This window comes from Nicotiana tabacum, chromosome 22 (assembly GCF_000715075.1).
Source record: "Nicotiana tabacum cultivar K326 chromosome 22, ASM71507v2, whole genome shotgun sequence".
NCBI classification, from domain to species: domain Eukaryota; kingdom Viridiplantae; phylum Streptophyta; class Magnoliopsida; order Solanales; family Solanaceae; genus Nicotiana; species Nicotiana tabacum.
Window position 1 is genome coordinate 111,417,999 of NC_134101.1, and position 18,314 is coordinate 111,436,312.

General features: G+C 36.8%; 1 protein-coding gene across 3 annotated transcripts; it reads left to right on the plus strand.

The window, feature by feature from the left end:
• Positions 1–8,245: 8,245 nt before the first annotated feature.
• Positions 8,246–17,391, plus strand: LOC107778558 (uncharacterized). Of its 3 annotated transcripts, none has more exons than XM_016598839.2 (13): positions 8,246–8,589; positions 9,150–9,336; positions 9,835–9,907; positions 10,621–10,768; positions 11,755–11,864; positions 11,985–12,125; positions 12,222–12,363; positions 12,440–12,583; positions 14,076–14,227; positions 14,380–14,454; positions 14,616–14,754; positions 16,292–16,561; positions 17,064–17,255. In XM_016598839.2, the coding sequence occupies exons 1-13, from the start codon at positions 8,317–8,319 to the stop codon at positions 17,073–17,075; spliced, it is 1,866 nt and encodes a 621-aa protein (XP_016454325.1). In that variant the 5' UTR covers positions 8,246–8,316; the 3' UTR covers positions 17,076–17,255. The 3 variants fall into 3 exon arrangements, with proteins under 3 accessions (XP_016454325.1, XP_016454324.1, XP_016454323.1); XM_016598838.2 differs by having other exon boundaries at positions 8,249–8,589; positions 12,461–12,583; positions 16,996–17,391; XM_016598837.2 differs by having other exon boundaries at positions 8,250–8,589; positions 16,996–17,391.
• Positions 17,392–18,314: the final 923 nt, after the last annotated feature.

Genomic DNA, 18,314 nt, shown 5'->3' on the forward strand with positions numbered 1-18,314 from the left:
ATTGGACTCTACCCTGTTTTTGAATGTTGGTTCACCTGCTATTGAGTCTCTAGTATGAACCTTTCTTTGCAAAGTAATTTTGTTGCTCTAAGTTGTTTGATTCTATGTTGGTTCTGAAATTCTCACTGTGTTGTATCGTTAGTTATCTCTAATCCCATGAACCCCCTAAAGCACCTTTGGTTTTATAATTATGTTCTAATTAGCACCCCTGAATCCATGTCTTACTGTTTGCACTACTAGCTACCCCCTTTATTGCAAAGACTTCTGTTTGCTTGTATTGTGTGTTTGCTTGTATTTTGTGTTACCAACCCCCAATTACCCATGTATGAAGGTTTGTTATGTTGTTTGTGTGATTACACAACTCTTGTCAAAAATAGTTTTACTGAACAATTCTCCTATTTACAAAACTACTTCAAGTGAGTATTTTCAAATACTGCTTTCCTATTAAAACTTTTCAAAATCATGTCAAGCATCCCCACTCTACTCTTAAGTCTTTAAGTTCTGCCCCTCTAGTGTGTGACTGCCTTGGGATCCCTATGAGATCCCTTTGAACTCTGATGCACTGGAGCTGGCTCTTCCATACTACACTTACTAAGTTCTGGTTATAAAGTTTAGGTGTGAGCACTGCCCAAGATCCTTGAGATCCTTAGGGAACTCTGACATATCTAGACAATGATATTGTCTATGAAATTTGGCATTTGAGTCTATTGGAGGTTTGGGAAGCCATTTGGGCTTGCTTCAGGCTCCCTATAATTAACTTCTTCTTTTCTTTATTGTTTATGTAATTTATTCAGCTGGTCTGTAATAATTATTTGTAAAGAATGGGGTGATTAGTGAAAAGGGGTGGGTAGTTATATATCTGTAGGGTAACTCAGATAGATACCATGTCTATAGGATCGTGTCAATATACTTGCTATGTTTGCTTTACCATACCATGCCTATAAGATTTAAAGGGATTCAATATCAAAAGCCATGTCTATAGGTTTAAAAATCAACTTCATAAGTAGATACCATGCCTATAGAGTAAAGTGATTGAGTTCAATTTCCGCTACTGCATGTATTTACATCTGTCTCACTGACATCAGCTTTAAACAATCAGATACCATGCTTATAGGAATTAAAATCAGAAATTCTGCTTATAGAACTTAAAATCAGCTTAGTTAAACAAGTCGGTCTAATTCATGTTAGTTCACTTTGAAACTGGCCTAATTAATTGTCTGTTTCCTTAAATGATTTTTTTAGGCACTGCCTTAATTTACTATCACTAGACAGCATGCCTATAGGAATTCAAGAGTCCATTTAAAGAAACTGTCCATTGTTTTACCACATTAACGTAGTTATCACACTCTTAGAACATCACTGTTTTGCGTTTAGGCAAGCCTATAGGGTGATTTTAAATTCTGCAACTCTGAAACTGTATTTTGCTACTTAAAGCTGTTCAAATTTAACAGGTTCAAATTAGTAGGCAAGTTGAATAGGATCTTTCACATATTGTCCTAATTCAATACTATATAACCCCTGCCCACCTAGATATCATGTTCTAGGGTTTTCTTTTAAGTATTGGAATGTTGTTTGAAGACGTGCACTTATTTGTTATGTTTGAGAAGGTAACTGTGAGCCTATAACTTGTTTCTTTAAATGCAGTCCTAATTGTTCTTGATTGACGCCTAGATTTTTATCCTTTAAAACCTTAGGAAAGTCTAAAACTGTCCAAAGAATAGAGGTCCGAAAATACCTCCAGAGCCACGAAGAAGGGACGGGTAGTGCACGCATAGGATATTGTCAAGGTTACTAGAACGCTTTAGGTTATGACCAAGGGGAGGGAATTGGGTAGAAAGGATATGATAACTACGCGCTAATGTCATGTGTAGCCCCTCATTGAGGAGTGTTTACCGGGCATTGCGTGGGGTGGTCCTGTAGGCTAACCAACCTAGGACCCCTCCTCCCCAAATTCCCTTTACTTTCCATATGTATACAATTTGTTTAAGCCTTTCCTTTGTCTCATTATTTGAGTCATGTAATGTCCAAAACCTGCCCTTATTTGTAATTATGGGTTTAAAACTATTTATTTGTTAATGGACTAGTTCATAAGTATAATTCGGTCAGGACCCACCATTATGGACCAAGAGGGGTGCCTAACACCTTCTCCTCCAGGTTATTTCGAGCCCTTAACCTAAATCTCTAGTCATACAAACCAATCCAAGAGTTAATCGCTCTGGGTACCCTAACGCACCATAATCCATTAGGTGGTGATTCTTCAAAACCCAAATTCCCAAAAGGAAATAAGTTATTAGCCCCAAGAACGTCGGAACCCGGACTTTCTTCGCGGAGGAAAAAAAGGGGCGCAACAATACATCATGCAGAGATACTCGAGCCCTCAATACCAAGCAAGTGCAGATACTCAAAACAATTTTGATCATTTGTCGATTTTCTTTTTCGAGGATTTCGATTCTTAGAACCCAAAGGCCTACCACGCTTCAAGCGTGCTTTAGGTTCACTAGCTCTCATGCTAGTAGATGGTCCTACTTGGACATCAATTCGGATAGGCACATTCTCTGCAGGGATATGTGACTTAGTTATCCTTTTCAAATCTGTAAATGCGTCTAGCATTTGATTTGCTATATTCTGTAAATGGATGATCTTCTGGACCTCCTGATTACATATAGGGGTACGTGGATCAAAGTGAGATAATGATGAAACTTTCCACATAGTTTCTCTTTTGATTTTCTTTTTCTCTCCCCCTAATTGTGGGAAAATTGTTTCATCAAATCGACAATCTGCAAATCGAGTAGTAAATAAATCTCCTATCAATGGTTCAAGATAGCGAATAATAGAGGGCGAGTCAAACCCAACATATATTCCTATCCTTTGTTGTGGCCCCATCTTACTGCGTTGTGGTGGTGCTACTAGCACATATACAACACGTCCAAAAATTCGTAGATGGACAATATTTGGTTCATGACCAAAAACTAATTGTGACGGAGAATATTTATTATAATGTGTCGGTCTTAGACGGATAAGTGATGGTGCATGCAAGATAGCATGGCCCCGAACAGTAGTGGGCAATTTTATTTTCATAAGTAGTGATCTTGATATCAATTACAGGCATTTAATAAATGACTCTACAAGGCCATTTTGAGTATGAACATAAGCTACATGATGTTCAACTTTTATCCCAACTGATAGACAATAATCATCAAAAGCTTGAGATGAGAATTCTCCAGCATTATCAAGGCGAATATCTTTTATAGGATAATCTGAGAATTGTGCCCTTAATCGAATTATTTAGGCTAATAGCTTTGCAAACACCAGGTTGCGAGATGATAGTAGGCACACAAAAGACCATCTTGAAGATGTATCTATTAAGACCATAAAATATCTAAAGAACCCACTTGGTGGGTGAATAGGTCCACATATATCCCCATGTATACGCTCTAAAAAGGCAGGGGATTCAATACCAACCTTCATTTGTGATGGTCTAGTGATCATTTTGCCTTGATAATAAGCATCACAAGAAAATTCGTCATTTGTAAGAATCTTCAGGTTCTTTAATGGATGCCCACTCGAATTTTCAGTAATTTGTCTCATCATTATTGATGCAGGATGGCCCAAACGGTCATGCCAAAGCACAAAAGTATTTGAATCCGTAAACTTCTTGTTTACGATAGAGTGTGCTTCAATTGTACTAATTTTTTAATTGTATAAGCAAGAAGATAAAATAGGTAACTTTTCTACAATGCATTTCTGGCCAGAAATATTCTTTGTAATACAAAGATATTCCACGTTCATTTCATCTATTGTCTCAACATGATACCCATTTCGGTATATATCTATAAAACTCAACAAGTTTTTTCAGGACTTGGAGGAGAACAATGCATTGTCTATAATAAGTTTTGTTCCCTTAGACAAAAATATAATGACTCTTCCGGAGCCTTCAATCAAACTTATATTACCAAAAATTGTTGAAACATTTGTTTTTTCCTTATGCAAATAAGAAAAGTATTTATGATCCTTGAATATGGCACGAGTTGTTCCACTATCAATAACACAAATATCTTCATGATTTGTCTTTGATCCAAACATAATTTGAGGATTATCCATATTCTTCAAAATGACATAAATAAAATATATTATAGTAAACATCATTATCAAAGCATAACTTTTATTTATGTACAACAATTAAATAATCATACTATCTATTACAAACAACAAAAATTAAAATATTTATATTTCTACAGATTCACCACCAATTGCATGACTTGTTTCTCCTTCTGGGAGTGCAAAGTAATCAGCTACATCCAAATGCATGAAGTCTAAATTATCTTCAGAAATAAAATTTGCTTCAGTATTTTTCTCTGTCTTCTTCAGGGAGGCTTGATAAAACTCAACCAGGTGCTTTGGCGTACGACAGGTACGTGATCAGTGCCCTTTTCCTCCACATCTATAGCATGCATTTTTTGCATTTGGTGTTTGCACCGCTTCATGATTTTGTTCCTTCCTTTTCCACTGCTGGTGGTGAGGAGGGTTCTTTGGTGTATTATTATTATCATGATTAGAGTTTCTTCCCTGACCACGGCCATGACCACGACTTCTTTCACGTCTAGCTTGGTGGAAGTTCGTCTCATTCACTTCAAGGAATGGACAAGAACCAGTAGGTCGACTTTCATGGTCTTTCATTAATAACCCATTATGTTGCTCAATTATAGGAAGATGTGAGATAAGTTCAGAATACTTTTAAAACCTCATCCCTCGATATTGCTACTGCAGGAGCATATTCGAGGCGTGAAAAGTGGTGAAAGTTTTCTTCAACATATCATGATCAGTAATATTATCACCACATAATTTCAATTGGGAAATAATTCTAAATATAGCAAAATTATACTCACTTATATATTTAAATCTTGTAGCCTTGGATGAGTCCAATCATAACGTGCCTGTGGAAGAACGACCATCTTCAGGTGATCATATCTATCTTTCAAATTATTCCACAGTATGACTGGATCTTTAATAGTGAGATATTCCATTTTTAGGCCCTCATAAAGGTGATGTCGTAGGAATATCATTGCTTTGGCACAATCTTGGTTTGATGCCTGATTTTTATCCTTGATGGTGTCTGCCAGACCCATCGCATCAAGATGAATTTCATCATCAAGCACCCAAGACATGTAGCTTTTGCTCGATATATCCAGGGCTACAAATTCAAGTTTAGAAAGATTTGACATTATATAGAAAAAGAAAGTTCGTACCTCAATACTTTCAAAGTATTTGCTCGAGATGGCAGAGTCTCGTGTTGATAACGTGTTATAAATTAAAGACCGTAAAGTAAAGACAAGTATAGAGAGAAACTGATATGTTATTCGACTTCAAACTTATATACATAATGAACTGAAATCTCCTCTATTTATAGAAGAAAGGAAGTTGTTGTGTAAGCAGCTACTGCAAGCTGCTACTGTACCAGATATAGATAATCTTCTACCGGGGGTAATGTTTATCTATAACAGTGTCACGACCCTAGTTCGCCCTCCGTGAACTGCCATGACGACACCTAGTCCCTACGACTAGGTAAGCCTAACAAATGCAGAAAATAAACAAAACTTGCAGAAGAAATAATTAAAAGCCAAAATAATCGAATGAAACAATATTTAAAATGCCGCTCGGCATATACAATACAACTTCTCGAAACTAACAACATTTTCCAAAACCCGGAGTCTCATGAAACCATAAGCCTTGGAATATCTACCAGCATCTAACTCCAGAATATCTAACAAGGAAAAGTTATACAGAAGGGCTAATACAATAGGAGAATAGAAAGGGACTCCTCGGTCTGCGGACGCGGCAGATATACCTCGAAGTCTCTGGAATAGTCGCCTCGCCTCAAGGGTGATAGGACTGAGTTAAAGTACCTAGATTTGCATATGAAAAACATGCGCAGAAAGGGCATGAGTACACTACAGCGGTACTCAGTAAGTGCCGAGCCTAACCTCGGTCGGGTAGTGACGAGGAAGGTCAGGGCCCTACTGAGGTTAAATAAAATATAAAGTTTGACAGTGTAGAACAAAACAATATAAGTAAGTACAACAGTAAAAGTAACATAAGATATAAAGGACAACAACAACTATTACAGAGGCAAAGTAAACACAAAAGAAATACGGATCAGCACAAAAAAAAAAAGATCTCCTAGGATACCGTCCTGTAGTCCCAGATATACCTATCCAATGGATCTCCTGGGATACCGTCCCGTAGTCTAACTCATAGTGCGCGGGGATCTACCGAAATCCCGTTCCGTAGTCCTAAATGTATGTACTGGGGGAATCTACCGGGTGTGGTCCCGTAGTTCCATATAACTGTGCAGGGGGATCTACCGGAATTCCACATCCGTAGTCCCAATGTAAATACACAACAACAACAGGAAAATATTCAGAAATGTCAAATTTCATATTAAGGCAAACAAGTAATTCTAGCCTAGCATAGGTAAAATAACCAAAACGCCCCTCGAGCCCACGTCTCGGAATCGGATAAAATTTACATTTCCAGAATCCTCACACTCTCACGAGTTCAGTCATACCAAAAGTACCAAAATCGGACCTCAAATAGTCCCTCAAATCATCACTCAAATGTCTCTAATTAATCAATCCCTAACCCCCAAATTACCACTGGTTTTCCTTATTTTTTCATGCTTATAATGATAAAAATCACTCCAATAGCGAGTTTAGGGACCAAAGACCTTAACCCAATGAACTCCTCTGAAAATCTCTCTTGAAAATGCTCCCCAAGCCTTCTTTCCGTTTGAAAATAGGTGAAAAATAGCTCAAATTCGCGAAGGCAAGAATTTATATGTTTCTGCCCAGCTAATCCGCTTCTGCGGTCCTGCTTTTGCGGACAACCTGTCGCATCTACGACAATCACTAACTCAGCCTTCTCCGCACCTGCGATGCCCCATTCGTAGATGCGGTACCGCTTCTGCGTTAAATCTCCCGCATATGCGGATCCTACTACTCCTGCCCAATTACGCTTATGTGGCTACACACCTGCAGGACCCAACCGGAGGTGCGGTTATGACAGAAGATCAGCAGCTTCAGTTGCTCAAACAACTCCCAATCCTTCCGACAACCTTTCGAAATCATGCCGAGGCCCCCGGGACCTCAACCAAAAACACAAACAAGTCTAATACAACTGTCCAAACTTATACAATTCCTTAAAACACCTAAAACAACATCGAAACGACGAATCACCCACGGATTCAAGCCTAAGAACTCCAAAACTCTAAAAAATACGCTTTCGATCAAAAAGTCTACCAAACCTCGTCCGAATGATCTGAAATTTTGCACGCACGTCACAATCAACACTACGGAGCTACTCCAACTTCCGAAATTCCATTCCGACCCTCGGATCAAAAACTCACTATCGAACCGGAAACTTCAAAATTCGACTTTTGGCATTTCAAGCCTAAATTAGCTACGAACCTCCAAAACACAATCCGAACACGCCCCTAAGCCCGAAATCACCCAACGAAGCTAACGGAACCATGAGAATTCCATTCCGAGGCCCTCTTCACACTGTTCCGACTACGGCCAAATTTCCAACACTTAAGCTCTAATTTAAGGACTAAGTGTCCAAAAACTCTCCGAAACTCGAACTGAACATCCCGACAATTCAAAATAGCAGAAATAAACACGGGGAAAGCAGTTAATAGGGGATCAGGGCGTTAATTCTTAAGACGATCGGCCGGGTCGTCACAAACAGAGTACCGAAAAGATAATCTCATTGTATCAGGTATGGATAATCTTCTACCGAGGGTAATATTTATCCATAACGGAGTGCCGAAAGGATAAGCTTATTGTACTAGGTATGGATAATCTTCTACCAGTAGTAATATTTATCTATAACGGAGTACTGAAATGATAAGCTTATTGTACTAGGTATGGATTATCTTCTACTGGGGGTAATATTTATCTATAACGTAGTATCGAAAGGATAAGCTTCCTGAGGAGGCTTATTTCTAAATAGATAAACATATTTACGGCGGAGTCCCATATGGATAAGCTTCTTGAGGAAGCTTATTTACAACAGAGTACCAAATAAACATCCGTAATATAATATATTTATAACACTTAAGAATACTTTGGATTTTTTTAAAAATAATTATTTGAAAATGATTTTCCTTCGCACGCGTCTTAAATTATTTGTCATATTTACCAAGCGACGACGTCGTCGGACCACACAACAGCGATCTGCAGAACTTTCCCGCGCTAAAAGTTATCCCCTTATAAAAGCCCGCCATTTCCACATCAGAGATTAGGGTTTCGAGTTCAAATAATGAGCTCTCTTTCAAATCAGGTAATGCGTAGCTGCATCAAGGACCATGAGGCCTCAGCCATGGAATTGGGGCGCCGGCAGAAATCAGAAGTAGAAGAAGAAGAGGAAGAGGAAGATCCATTTCTTCAATTCATTGAGTACGCTAAGTCCGTACTATCTCCCGATGAAGCAAAGGGCCCTAGTTGGAGCTGGATTGCTTATAAGATTCTCAAGACTTGCATTGCTTATTCATCTGGAGTTACCTCCGCTATTCTCCTCTCCGATCTCTTTCAGGTTCAATACGCCCATTCACATTAATTAAAGCGCCTGCGCATCTGCTTTTTTGCTACTTTCAAGTATTTTGGTGAATTTGTTAATTGAATAAAAATAAAAGCTCTATTATCTCTGATATTTTATATTTTCATTTAGTAATTTTGTGATCCAGTAATTTGCTCCCTCCTCAGACTGACTGATGTCACTATCACCATGTGAGAAATCACTACTTGAGAAATTAAACATTTTTTTTTTGCTTACTACAAATTCTTAAAAATATTTTAATTTTCTTGTAACTATTGAAACAAGATTTTATTATTAGTAGTTTCTATGCGGTTTCTGAATAAGTAAATTTTATCAATTTTTTCTTAAAAAATGATGTCTGAATTCACATGGAAAATTAAATATGCCTTATGCTCGCACTCTGGACATGGCCATTCTTTTTTTTTTTTGGCCAGGGGGGTTTGGGGGGTGGGGGTCAGAAAGAGTAGTACTTTTTTCCCCCATACTTCAAGGAATATGCTAGGTTGGAGTTACAATTTTTGAAGTTTGCATGTTTTGGTGATTTAATGATAGTGCAGGCTTGGAATGAATTGAATAGGAGTGGAGTTCCAAAGAAACAGTCAGAATGTATTAGTCACATGAAGAAGAAGCATAAGAGGGCAAAGCTTCCTAACACTGTCACCATTGACTCTATATATGAGAAAAAGTTCTTATCTTTGAACAGTGTAATTGAAGCTGTCATTATAGACACTTTCGTTCTTCCAGGTACAGTTGGACCTTTAGGTTTGATTCCGCTTATATACATTTTATGTCATGAGGTGATAATGCGTGGGCATTACATTTGCACTCTTCCGATTAAACTGTCTCAATCTGTTGTCCTATGATTGATAAATCATTACTACATCTTCTGATGTCTTTCTACTGTCTATGCTTTTATTTTATATCACCACTATGGAACTTGCATTATGCAAATGATGCTTAAAGTCTTTGCATTTAAAAAAGTATTTATTTCTTGGAGAATCCTTTCTGCATCACTTGCTATGTGTTTAAAATTTTAATAGCAATTCTTAGATTAATTATACCAAGTTAAACGGCAAACGTATGCTAATTCTGATGTTTATTTATTTGGAAACATTGAGTTCACGGAAAGTTAAAATCTTTTGCATGGAGCTTTTGACTGGTTAACTTCCCATACACTGGCTTTTTTCCTGCTTCATTCTTAAGATCAAAACTTACGAATGTTATATGCTGATTTTCTTCCAGGAACAAACATTTATATGCTTCATCTGGGTGATTTTTGGAGTTCTAATACAATAGATCTGTATCTTCACCGTAGGTAATGTCTTTTTTGCCTGATTGAGTGGAGTATGATGATCCCACTAAAGCTTATTTTACCAACTTAAAGTCATTACTTGATCTGTATCCTCTGTTCTAAAATTTATTATGGTTCCACCCTGATCTTCATGCCAAATTTAACGTTTCCTTGTCTACAATAATTTTATTGACTAGCTCAAATTGCTTACTTAGACCTTCTTGTTTCTCTCTCTCTCTCTCTCTCTCTCCCCCCCCCTATACTGTAGACGCCTAACATTTATAACTAAGATTGCAAAAAATTAGTTTGTCGTGTAACTCAAGCTTCAAACTTCATTAATGCAGTTAACCTACAATGGTTTATGAATGTTTTATGTACAAAAGATTTATCTGTTTTCGATAAAAGATTGTTAGTCTTCAAGTGGTAATGATGATATGCCATGATATCAATATAGTGTTTGGTCTTACTTGGCTTGATATTGATGTACTATAAGGGCTTAAGCTCAAACATTAACAGTGATACTATATTGGTTATATGATCTGATATCCATATAATATGAATTTAAGTGGTATGTGAATAAAACAAGATGGTTTAGACTTAAGAGCGTAGCTAATAATGTTTTGCTTCTGCAAATTTGTTGTTCATGTCCTTTTATTCTACTTAACATTTGCTGCCTGAGTTGTTTCTAGATATTGTATTTCCTGGCTTCCTTAGAGCTCTAAATTGTGATAGAGCAGATTCTACAGCTTAGCTGATCCAAAGAATGGTATTTTGAAGAAAGGTCGTGAAGTTTTCCTCACAGGATGCCGCCTCCGAACTGCCACTGGATGTTCAGGTCATGCACGGCTTTTGCCAACTGAATATCTTGTGATACTGTTAGATGAGGTATTGTCAAAATCTATATGTGTTTTTGTGCTTCAGCATTTATGATAGTTGTTTCATGTTTGTCTTATCAAAGATTTACTAATATTCTAGACATTGTAGGCATATTATATCTTTTATTGTTTCCCACTGCAAATTGTAGCAAAAGAGCAGCACCTCAGTAACCCGCCCTCTCCCTTTATCTGATAACTTAGCAGATATTTTGCTGGACTAATGCTAGGGTTAATGTAACGGCTTGAAGGGTGGATAGGAGATGAGATCAATAGGTGATGTGTTGTGTGTGGTTCCTTCGTCACTGGTTTCTGCAAAAAGTGCGTAGGAAGGGAGAATTATTGTCCTCAATTAAATCCATGACCATGGAATCTCACATGTTATTATATTCCCGTAACGTAATGATTGATGCAGTTAGCATGAGCCAGAAATCATTCCGATGTAAAAGTTGTGCAGGCATTCCTAAAATTAAATGATAGTTCAATGAAAAGCTGCCTCAACTAACCATCTTATCCTTGTCCTTATGATGTAGTTCTGTCTGCAAGTTCATCTGTTGTTGATATAAAACAAAATTTTTGCTACAAATTTGTGTCGGTTCCTCTTCATGCCCCAAATTCTTCAACAACAACAAAGAAGTTATATACCATTCATAAGTTTAGCAAATTCAAATTCCATTAGTACAGATGTGACTAACAATCTTAAATCAAAACTCTGTTTTAATTTAATGCTTTCTTCACCACTAATGAATGCAGTTTATATATAAGCTCCAAAACTTGCATTGATCTTTTCATCTTCTACCACTATTGTTTTCCTATGTTAACATTTTGAAATAGGGTTTTTGGTGAATGTTATTAGCTAGATAAAATTAAGTGCACACGAGCTGATACATCCTTATTCCCTGGATCTATTGTTATAATAGTATTCTTGCATTTCCAATTTCTTTGGTGAACCCATGTCCTGGTTTACAGGCAAACATGTGATTCTTACTCCAAATGTAGGACCAAGATGATGATGCAATGTTGCTTTTAGCACGATTTTGTGCAGATTCCTTCTCTTCCATTTCTCTTGGTACAGTCAATCAAGGGGTCTCCTATTCATTACGTGCAAGGTGCAATATTCTGTCATATGACTGTTTACAATTTGAATATAAGTGTAGTATTCCACATCTGGTATTGGTACTGTACATTTTGCTACATTGTTGATATACCCTATTCCCAAATGGCTACAGGATTGAATCTATTACTTCTCCGGAGGTTCAAGGGAAGTATGGTAGTTTGCAGAGGAAGCAAATTAATCTTGTTGATTTTGATGGTGTCACTTCAAAATTTCTTTTGTGGGGTGAGCAGGTTCTGCTTGCAAACGTATTTAGGTATGATACCATATGTATTCCCTTTAATTTGTTTGTTTTTGTTTGCTTTTCTCTTTTTCCTGCTTCTGTACCTGGCTGTAACTTCGTTCTTTTCAGCGTGGGAAGTACGCTTGCCCTGGATAGACCATTTATTTTGAGTTCCACTGAGAGTGCTCTTGAATTATCTGAAGAATTTTGCCTTGAATATGGCACTGCAACACAGTTATATCTGGTGCCTTTTATTCGGCATGAGGAGCAAGTAAGTCCTGAATGATTAAGTTTAAGAGATGATAATTCTTATTACTACTTGGAAACTTAGATCACGGGATTCTCAGGTATCCGTAACATTGACGCAGAACCATCATAAAGGGTCAAAACTATCAAGAGCTATGGATCCAAGTCAGGGACTTGTAGTCTCCCAGGTTTCCCTGCCTTGTAATTCTCAAGGTTCTATTGACTTCAGTAATTATCCTTTCCGAGTAAGCCTGCGTTCCTTAAAACTTTCTGTTCTATCAGTTGCTTTAGATATATAGAGTTTTGGAATTTCTATCTTCCTTGCATTTAGGGATGGCAAAGGGGCAGAACCGGTTGAGCCTTAACCTGCAAAATTTCAATCGGCCCCGCCTCACCCTGCATAGCATTTTTCTATGTTTTAAACCCGCTCGCCCAACATCAGCCCGTTCCACCCTGACCCGCCCCGCCCCGCGTATGTTTTATTTTTTTAAAATCTAGAAAAGCTAAATCAAAATTTAATATTGCATTATTTTGCAGTGAAAAAAATTAAAAACTAAGATCATAGATTAGTAAATCAATTTTCCTCTCTCGCTTCAGTGAATGCACAGATGACCTTCTTTATTTTTTTAATTTTCTCCCAAGTCATACAGCCAATAAATCTAAATGTCTTGTATAACTAAGGATGATTTTGTCACTTTAAGTTGTATTAATATATGTACATAATCGTATTTCACATGCTAACCCAGATAAAATAACATATAAGTTCATGTAATTAAGTTTGTGAAAATAGAAAGTGGTAGCCAAATAATTCATTATTTTTTTGAATGTTGGTTAACAAAAGATTCTTTTCTTATTTGGTCTTAGTACATGAGCTAAACATTTTATTTTTCCTAGGTTAATTTATCCAATTACTTATAACTGGAGAAGTGATCTAATTCCAGCTGGGACTTAATGACTGCAAATTATTTCTATATGACGATGTTTATTCTTAATAATTTAGAGACCTGTGCCTTTTTGGAAACTTGTTACATACATTAATAAATTTAATGTTGTAACAATGATTTTCCTATTAAAGATGGCAGCTGTAGTAGTGTTTCTTCTACAGAGATGAAAACAAGGAACATTTGCAATTGCTATGCTAGGAGGAAACCCGCAACCTGCCCCGCAACAGGGTTTTTTAATAAATGTTTCAACCCGCCCAGCCCCATTGCCATCCCTACTTGCATTTTGCTCTGAATTTCAGAATTTATTTTTCAAAAAAAGAAACAGTCTGTTTTAAAGGCGTTTCTGACTTTTAATCACATCTTGATTGACATGCTAGTTCATTCACCTTCACCATAAAATGTTTCATTTGCATGCTTTTTGGTCTTCAATCTTGGGTTCTTACATCCATAGAGGGTAATGCCACTGCTTCTGACCTGACTATGTATCTGTTATTGATGTAAGCTATTTTTCTGTTCGTATCTGGATTTCACAAACAAATCGATTGAAGTCTGTTCTCATACGTAGAGCTTTATATGTTTTTGATTCACTGCAAAACATTGTAAATAAAGTTTTAGAGTATTTTATGCTTACCCTGTTCCTACAAAGCATTCTATAAAGAAAAGAGTCTTAATAGTCTGTAATCATGTTGGTTGGTGATAAAATAATCTGGATGGTTTTTTCTGTTGAAGAACACCATTACTCACCATTATGAAGGCATTTGTTATTGACATCTTACAACTTTAAAGTTTGCAGTCATTTGTTATTGATCTTCGGGAGAAGATGACCGGAGTAAGCCTCTATGGTATTGTTGCTGACATCAGAAGTACTCAAGAACCAGTATTTTCTGTTAAGATTCAAGATGTAACTGGTGCAGTTTGGGTGAGACTACATTTTGATCGATCCTGGTAGGAAGATTTTTCTCAAATTTATAAAATTATGTGCTATTCTCTTTGGTCAATCAATGTGAAAAAAGATATTCTCGAACCAATAAAGTTATATGGATTCTCTTTGATCAATCAGTGTGAAAAACGTACTTTACAGAAATATATCCTTGCAGGTCATTAGGGAGACTAGGACTGGGGCATAGTATTTACATATCTGGTTTGGCGTGCTCTATGGGGACAAGAAAAAGGTGACTTCTGATTATATGCAATCTTCACAGATAATAACTTATCTATAAAACATCATCTTTCCAAGGATTTTATATAAACAAAAAATTGGGAAAATAGGTAACTTAACCATCTGTTATTACAGCTTTATCATCTAACCTTGCCACACTTTCTGCTTTGACAGCCTAGAACTGCAGTGGTTCGAGAATGATGGTGGAGCTTCATTTATTAATATTAGTTGCTTACCAGCGCTACTTAACTCATCTTTTCTTCACAAGTTATCCTGCCTTTCTGATTTATCAGTCGAGCCTACTGGTATCCGTGTATGTTCTCTTCTGCCTTTCTGATTTATCAGTCGAGCCTACTGGTACTCGTGTATGCTCTCTTGCTTTGAACATTGACATCCATTTCAAGATTTCTCTCTGCAAAGGGTTAGGATTATGGTCTCCCTTGATCTCAAAGGGGTATTTACTTTATATGAGCGCTGGTTTTTAAGATCTGGTTTATCTGCTCTTATACTTGTGTTGACTTCCAATGACTACAAACAACTATGCCTCAGTCCCAATCAAGTTGGGGTTGGCCATAAAAATCTCACTTTTTTAAAGCTCAACCCATATCATTATCATGCGGAAATAAAATAAAAGTGAAAGTAAAAGATTAATTTTTTAATAGTAGTACTACATTATATATATATATATATAGTGCTGCTGCTACTACTACTACTACTACTAATAATAATAATAGAAGTTCTCTAACAAGTTTAAAACTTATTCCCAACAAGTAGATATCACTTATATCACTTATAGTTAAGTCTGCATTGATTCCAAAGATTTGGAGCTCTTTTGAGACAACTTCCTCCAAGTGATTTTAGGTGTATTCCGTTCCACTTTTAATACATTCACTCACCATCGTTTCACACGCACAGACGACGCACCTGTAGGTCAATGCAGTATGTGATCAGACCATCACAAGTGATCTTCTCTCATTTTATCCTAATGCGTGCTACTTGAATCTTCTCGCGAATTTTGTCACTTTAATCTTATCCAATCTTGGATGTCCGCATATCCATCTTAGCATCCACATCTCTTCTTGTATTGTGTTGTTTAGCTCATTCATAACTGGGGCAAACAAGTAGAGGCTCAATGCTGAATCCTGGTGTAAACCCACTGCTGTAGGAACTCCTCTCTGTCTCCTACTACGTTTTTCACACTAGTGACAACTACTTTGTACATGTCCTTTATGACATTTATATATCTAATATGAATTCCTTTCTTCTCCATCACCCATCAAGGGACTTTCCGTGATACTCTATCATATGCTTTCTCTAGGTAAATGAACATGTGTATGTCTTTCTTCTTTTCGTGATAAATTTCTATCAATCTTCCTAGCTGGAAAATAGCCTTCATTGTAGATGTATCGATCATAAATCCAAACTGGATATGTCACTCTTGTCTATTTTTAAGTTGTCTCTAGAACAAGCAACTTATCCAAACTGGATATGTCACTCTTTTCTATTTGTAAGTTGTCTCTAGAACAAGCAACTTAGGTATTGCTTCTTGCTCAAGATTTACAGTTTCTGCATCACATGAAAAGTTGAGCAACTTTCTATTTAATTGGGGTCTGTTCAAATGCTAGAATTACATCTGTATTTTTTTTCATCTTTAAGGAGCTTAATAAAGTTGAAGGATTGAGCTTTTGAAGTAGATAGGTTTCCTATTAAGCCCCTCTGACGCCTGTTAATCGAACTGCTGGAGATACAGAGAGAATCTTATTAGAGTCTCATTTCTGTTGTCATTATGTTACTTATGCAAAACTGAATTTGCACTTCTCATTATGGTTGTGGGGTTGTTTGTATTCCAGGTATGTCGAGTCTGGCTGGATCAAATTGAACATTGTCACGTGACTACGAGACTATCACATACGTCTTGTGGTTATTTTCGTGATGATAGTTCCATTGAGGATCTCAAGTGCAGCTTCTGTCAATGTAAATGCAATGCAGAACTGGCATGGAGTTTCCATTTAAAAATAACTCTTGCAGATGAGAGTGGAAAAATCTTTGCCTGGTGTACTGGTCAAACTGCCGTGGAGTTGCTGCAAATAACTCCTGATGAATTCTGCGAACTACCAGAGGTAAAACCCAACTGCCTAACATGAAAACCGGAATTTGGATTATTAATTCGACAATAAATATATTTATATATATTACATACCTGCTGCTTTCTCTCAGGAGCAAAATTGTTTCACTTGCCACGAATTTTAAGAAAATGGTGAAAGTTAACTATTTTGAAAAAAAATCCTTTTTTGAGTGCCATGGACAGGCAATTAAAGTGTTCCTATATGTGGTCTCCAATTTTTGTTGATACTTTGGCTCTTCAAAAGAATTACTATAACATGTTGCTTCAAAGACTATATGGTATATACTCAACAAAGTATCAACTGCCGATTTCTCAATGACCCAGTAACCGTTGACCTTTGATTGGAACTTTGTGTTTGATGCTTGATAGCACGACTAAGTGCTCAATTCTCTTCTTACTATTTTTCATATTCTGGATTTGACATATCAGGAAGAGCAGATAATGTACCCATCATCCCTTGAGCACGAAACATTCAAAGTTGCATTGGTGAACTGCAGGAAAAAGGTTGAAGGACTTATGGATCAAGATCATGACGCAGTTGAATGGGAAATCACCCGTGCAATGAAGTGGGAATAAAATTGAGCCATTACTTACATCTCAAATATGATAGTAGGAATTGAATGAAATGTATTGCCAACATCTTACAAGCTCAGCTTGAGGTAAAATTAACCCTCATTTTTATCATCCAAGTTAATCCGGAGTCTTGAATCAAATCAATATAGACAGCATAAATCATCAAAAGTAAGTTATATCTAGAAACAGATAGAAATGCATTTTGAAGATACATTTTTGGCTGCTATGAAGCTAAAAAGCTAGTTGAAGTGCTTTTAGGTGCTTGCATTATGTTAACTTATTGATTAGTGATTACCCAAATTAGTTACACACCCTGAATTGCTCTTTAATCCACTGCCCTCGAATAACTAATCCAAACCCTGGAAACCTCAAACTGCCCTTGAGTTAACAATTTCTAAACCCAGTTGGACAGCTCAGTCCTCTCCATTCAATGCTTGGTTGCATGCTTGAATCTTGTTGGAAATTAGAATTCCCACCCAAAAATGGTTGTATGTGTAAGCGTAAACCCCAACCCCCTCCCCGCACGTTTTCCCATGTAAACTAACGGTCAAGGGGAAAAAAGGATGTCATTGCAGTTGGGTAAAAGTTACTTTAATTTGAACAAAAACAACACCAACAATTTGGTGATCTAAGAAGGGAAAACCGTGGGAGTTCAACCCTGAAGATAACCTCACCATGAAAAAGAAATAAAGCAGCTGTATTTCATCAGTGCTTTTGTTGTGCTTCTAGCTTGAGGAAAAAGAAAGCAGTTATTTCTTCTTTTGCTGTTTGTAGAATTGGTTTCCTCTGAAAGAAGTTTTAAAACATTCACAAATGCCGATCCCAGATGTTCAAGCCATAAAGAACACCCACAGATCTAGAAACTCAAATTCTTTCTCAGCATTAGGATACCGCAAATCTTCTGTTTTTACACCATCACAGCGTGTAAAAACCTGTGAATATTAAAACAAATTTAAACCAGAGAAAGGGGTTAAAGGGCAAAGTAACATGGAACAAATAATTTTTTGGCATGCTAGTCTCTATGTTACATGCCTCACACATCACACATGTAGCCCCTACAACTATTATTGTAAAATTTATAGCGAAAGATAATGAACTTTTAACAAAATACATAATATAATAAAATTTAATATCAAATGTTTTTATCTGTTTCTAAGCCATGGAAAGTTACTACT

What these genes read in the sequence shown, in the direction of transcription:
- LOC107778558 (XM_016598837.2), top strand. Translation starts at nt 8,317, where the DNA reads ATGAGCTCTCTTTCAAATCAGGTAATGCGTAGCTGCATCAAGGACCAT. An exon ending in CTACATTTTGATCGATCCTG is followed by an intron (nt 14,228 to 14,379) that starts GTAGGAAGATTT and finishes ATATCCTTGCAG; the next exon opens with GTCATTAGGGAGACTAGGAC. An exon ending in TCGAGCCTACTGGTATCCGT is followed by an intron (nt 14,755 to 16,291) that starts GTATGTTCTCTT and finishes TTTGTATTCCAG; the next exon opens with GTATGTCGAGTCTGGCTGGA.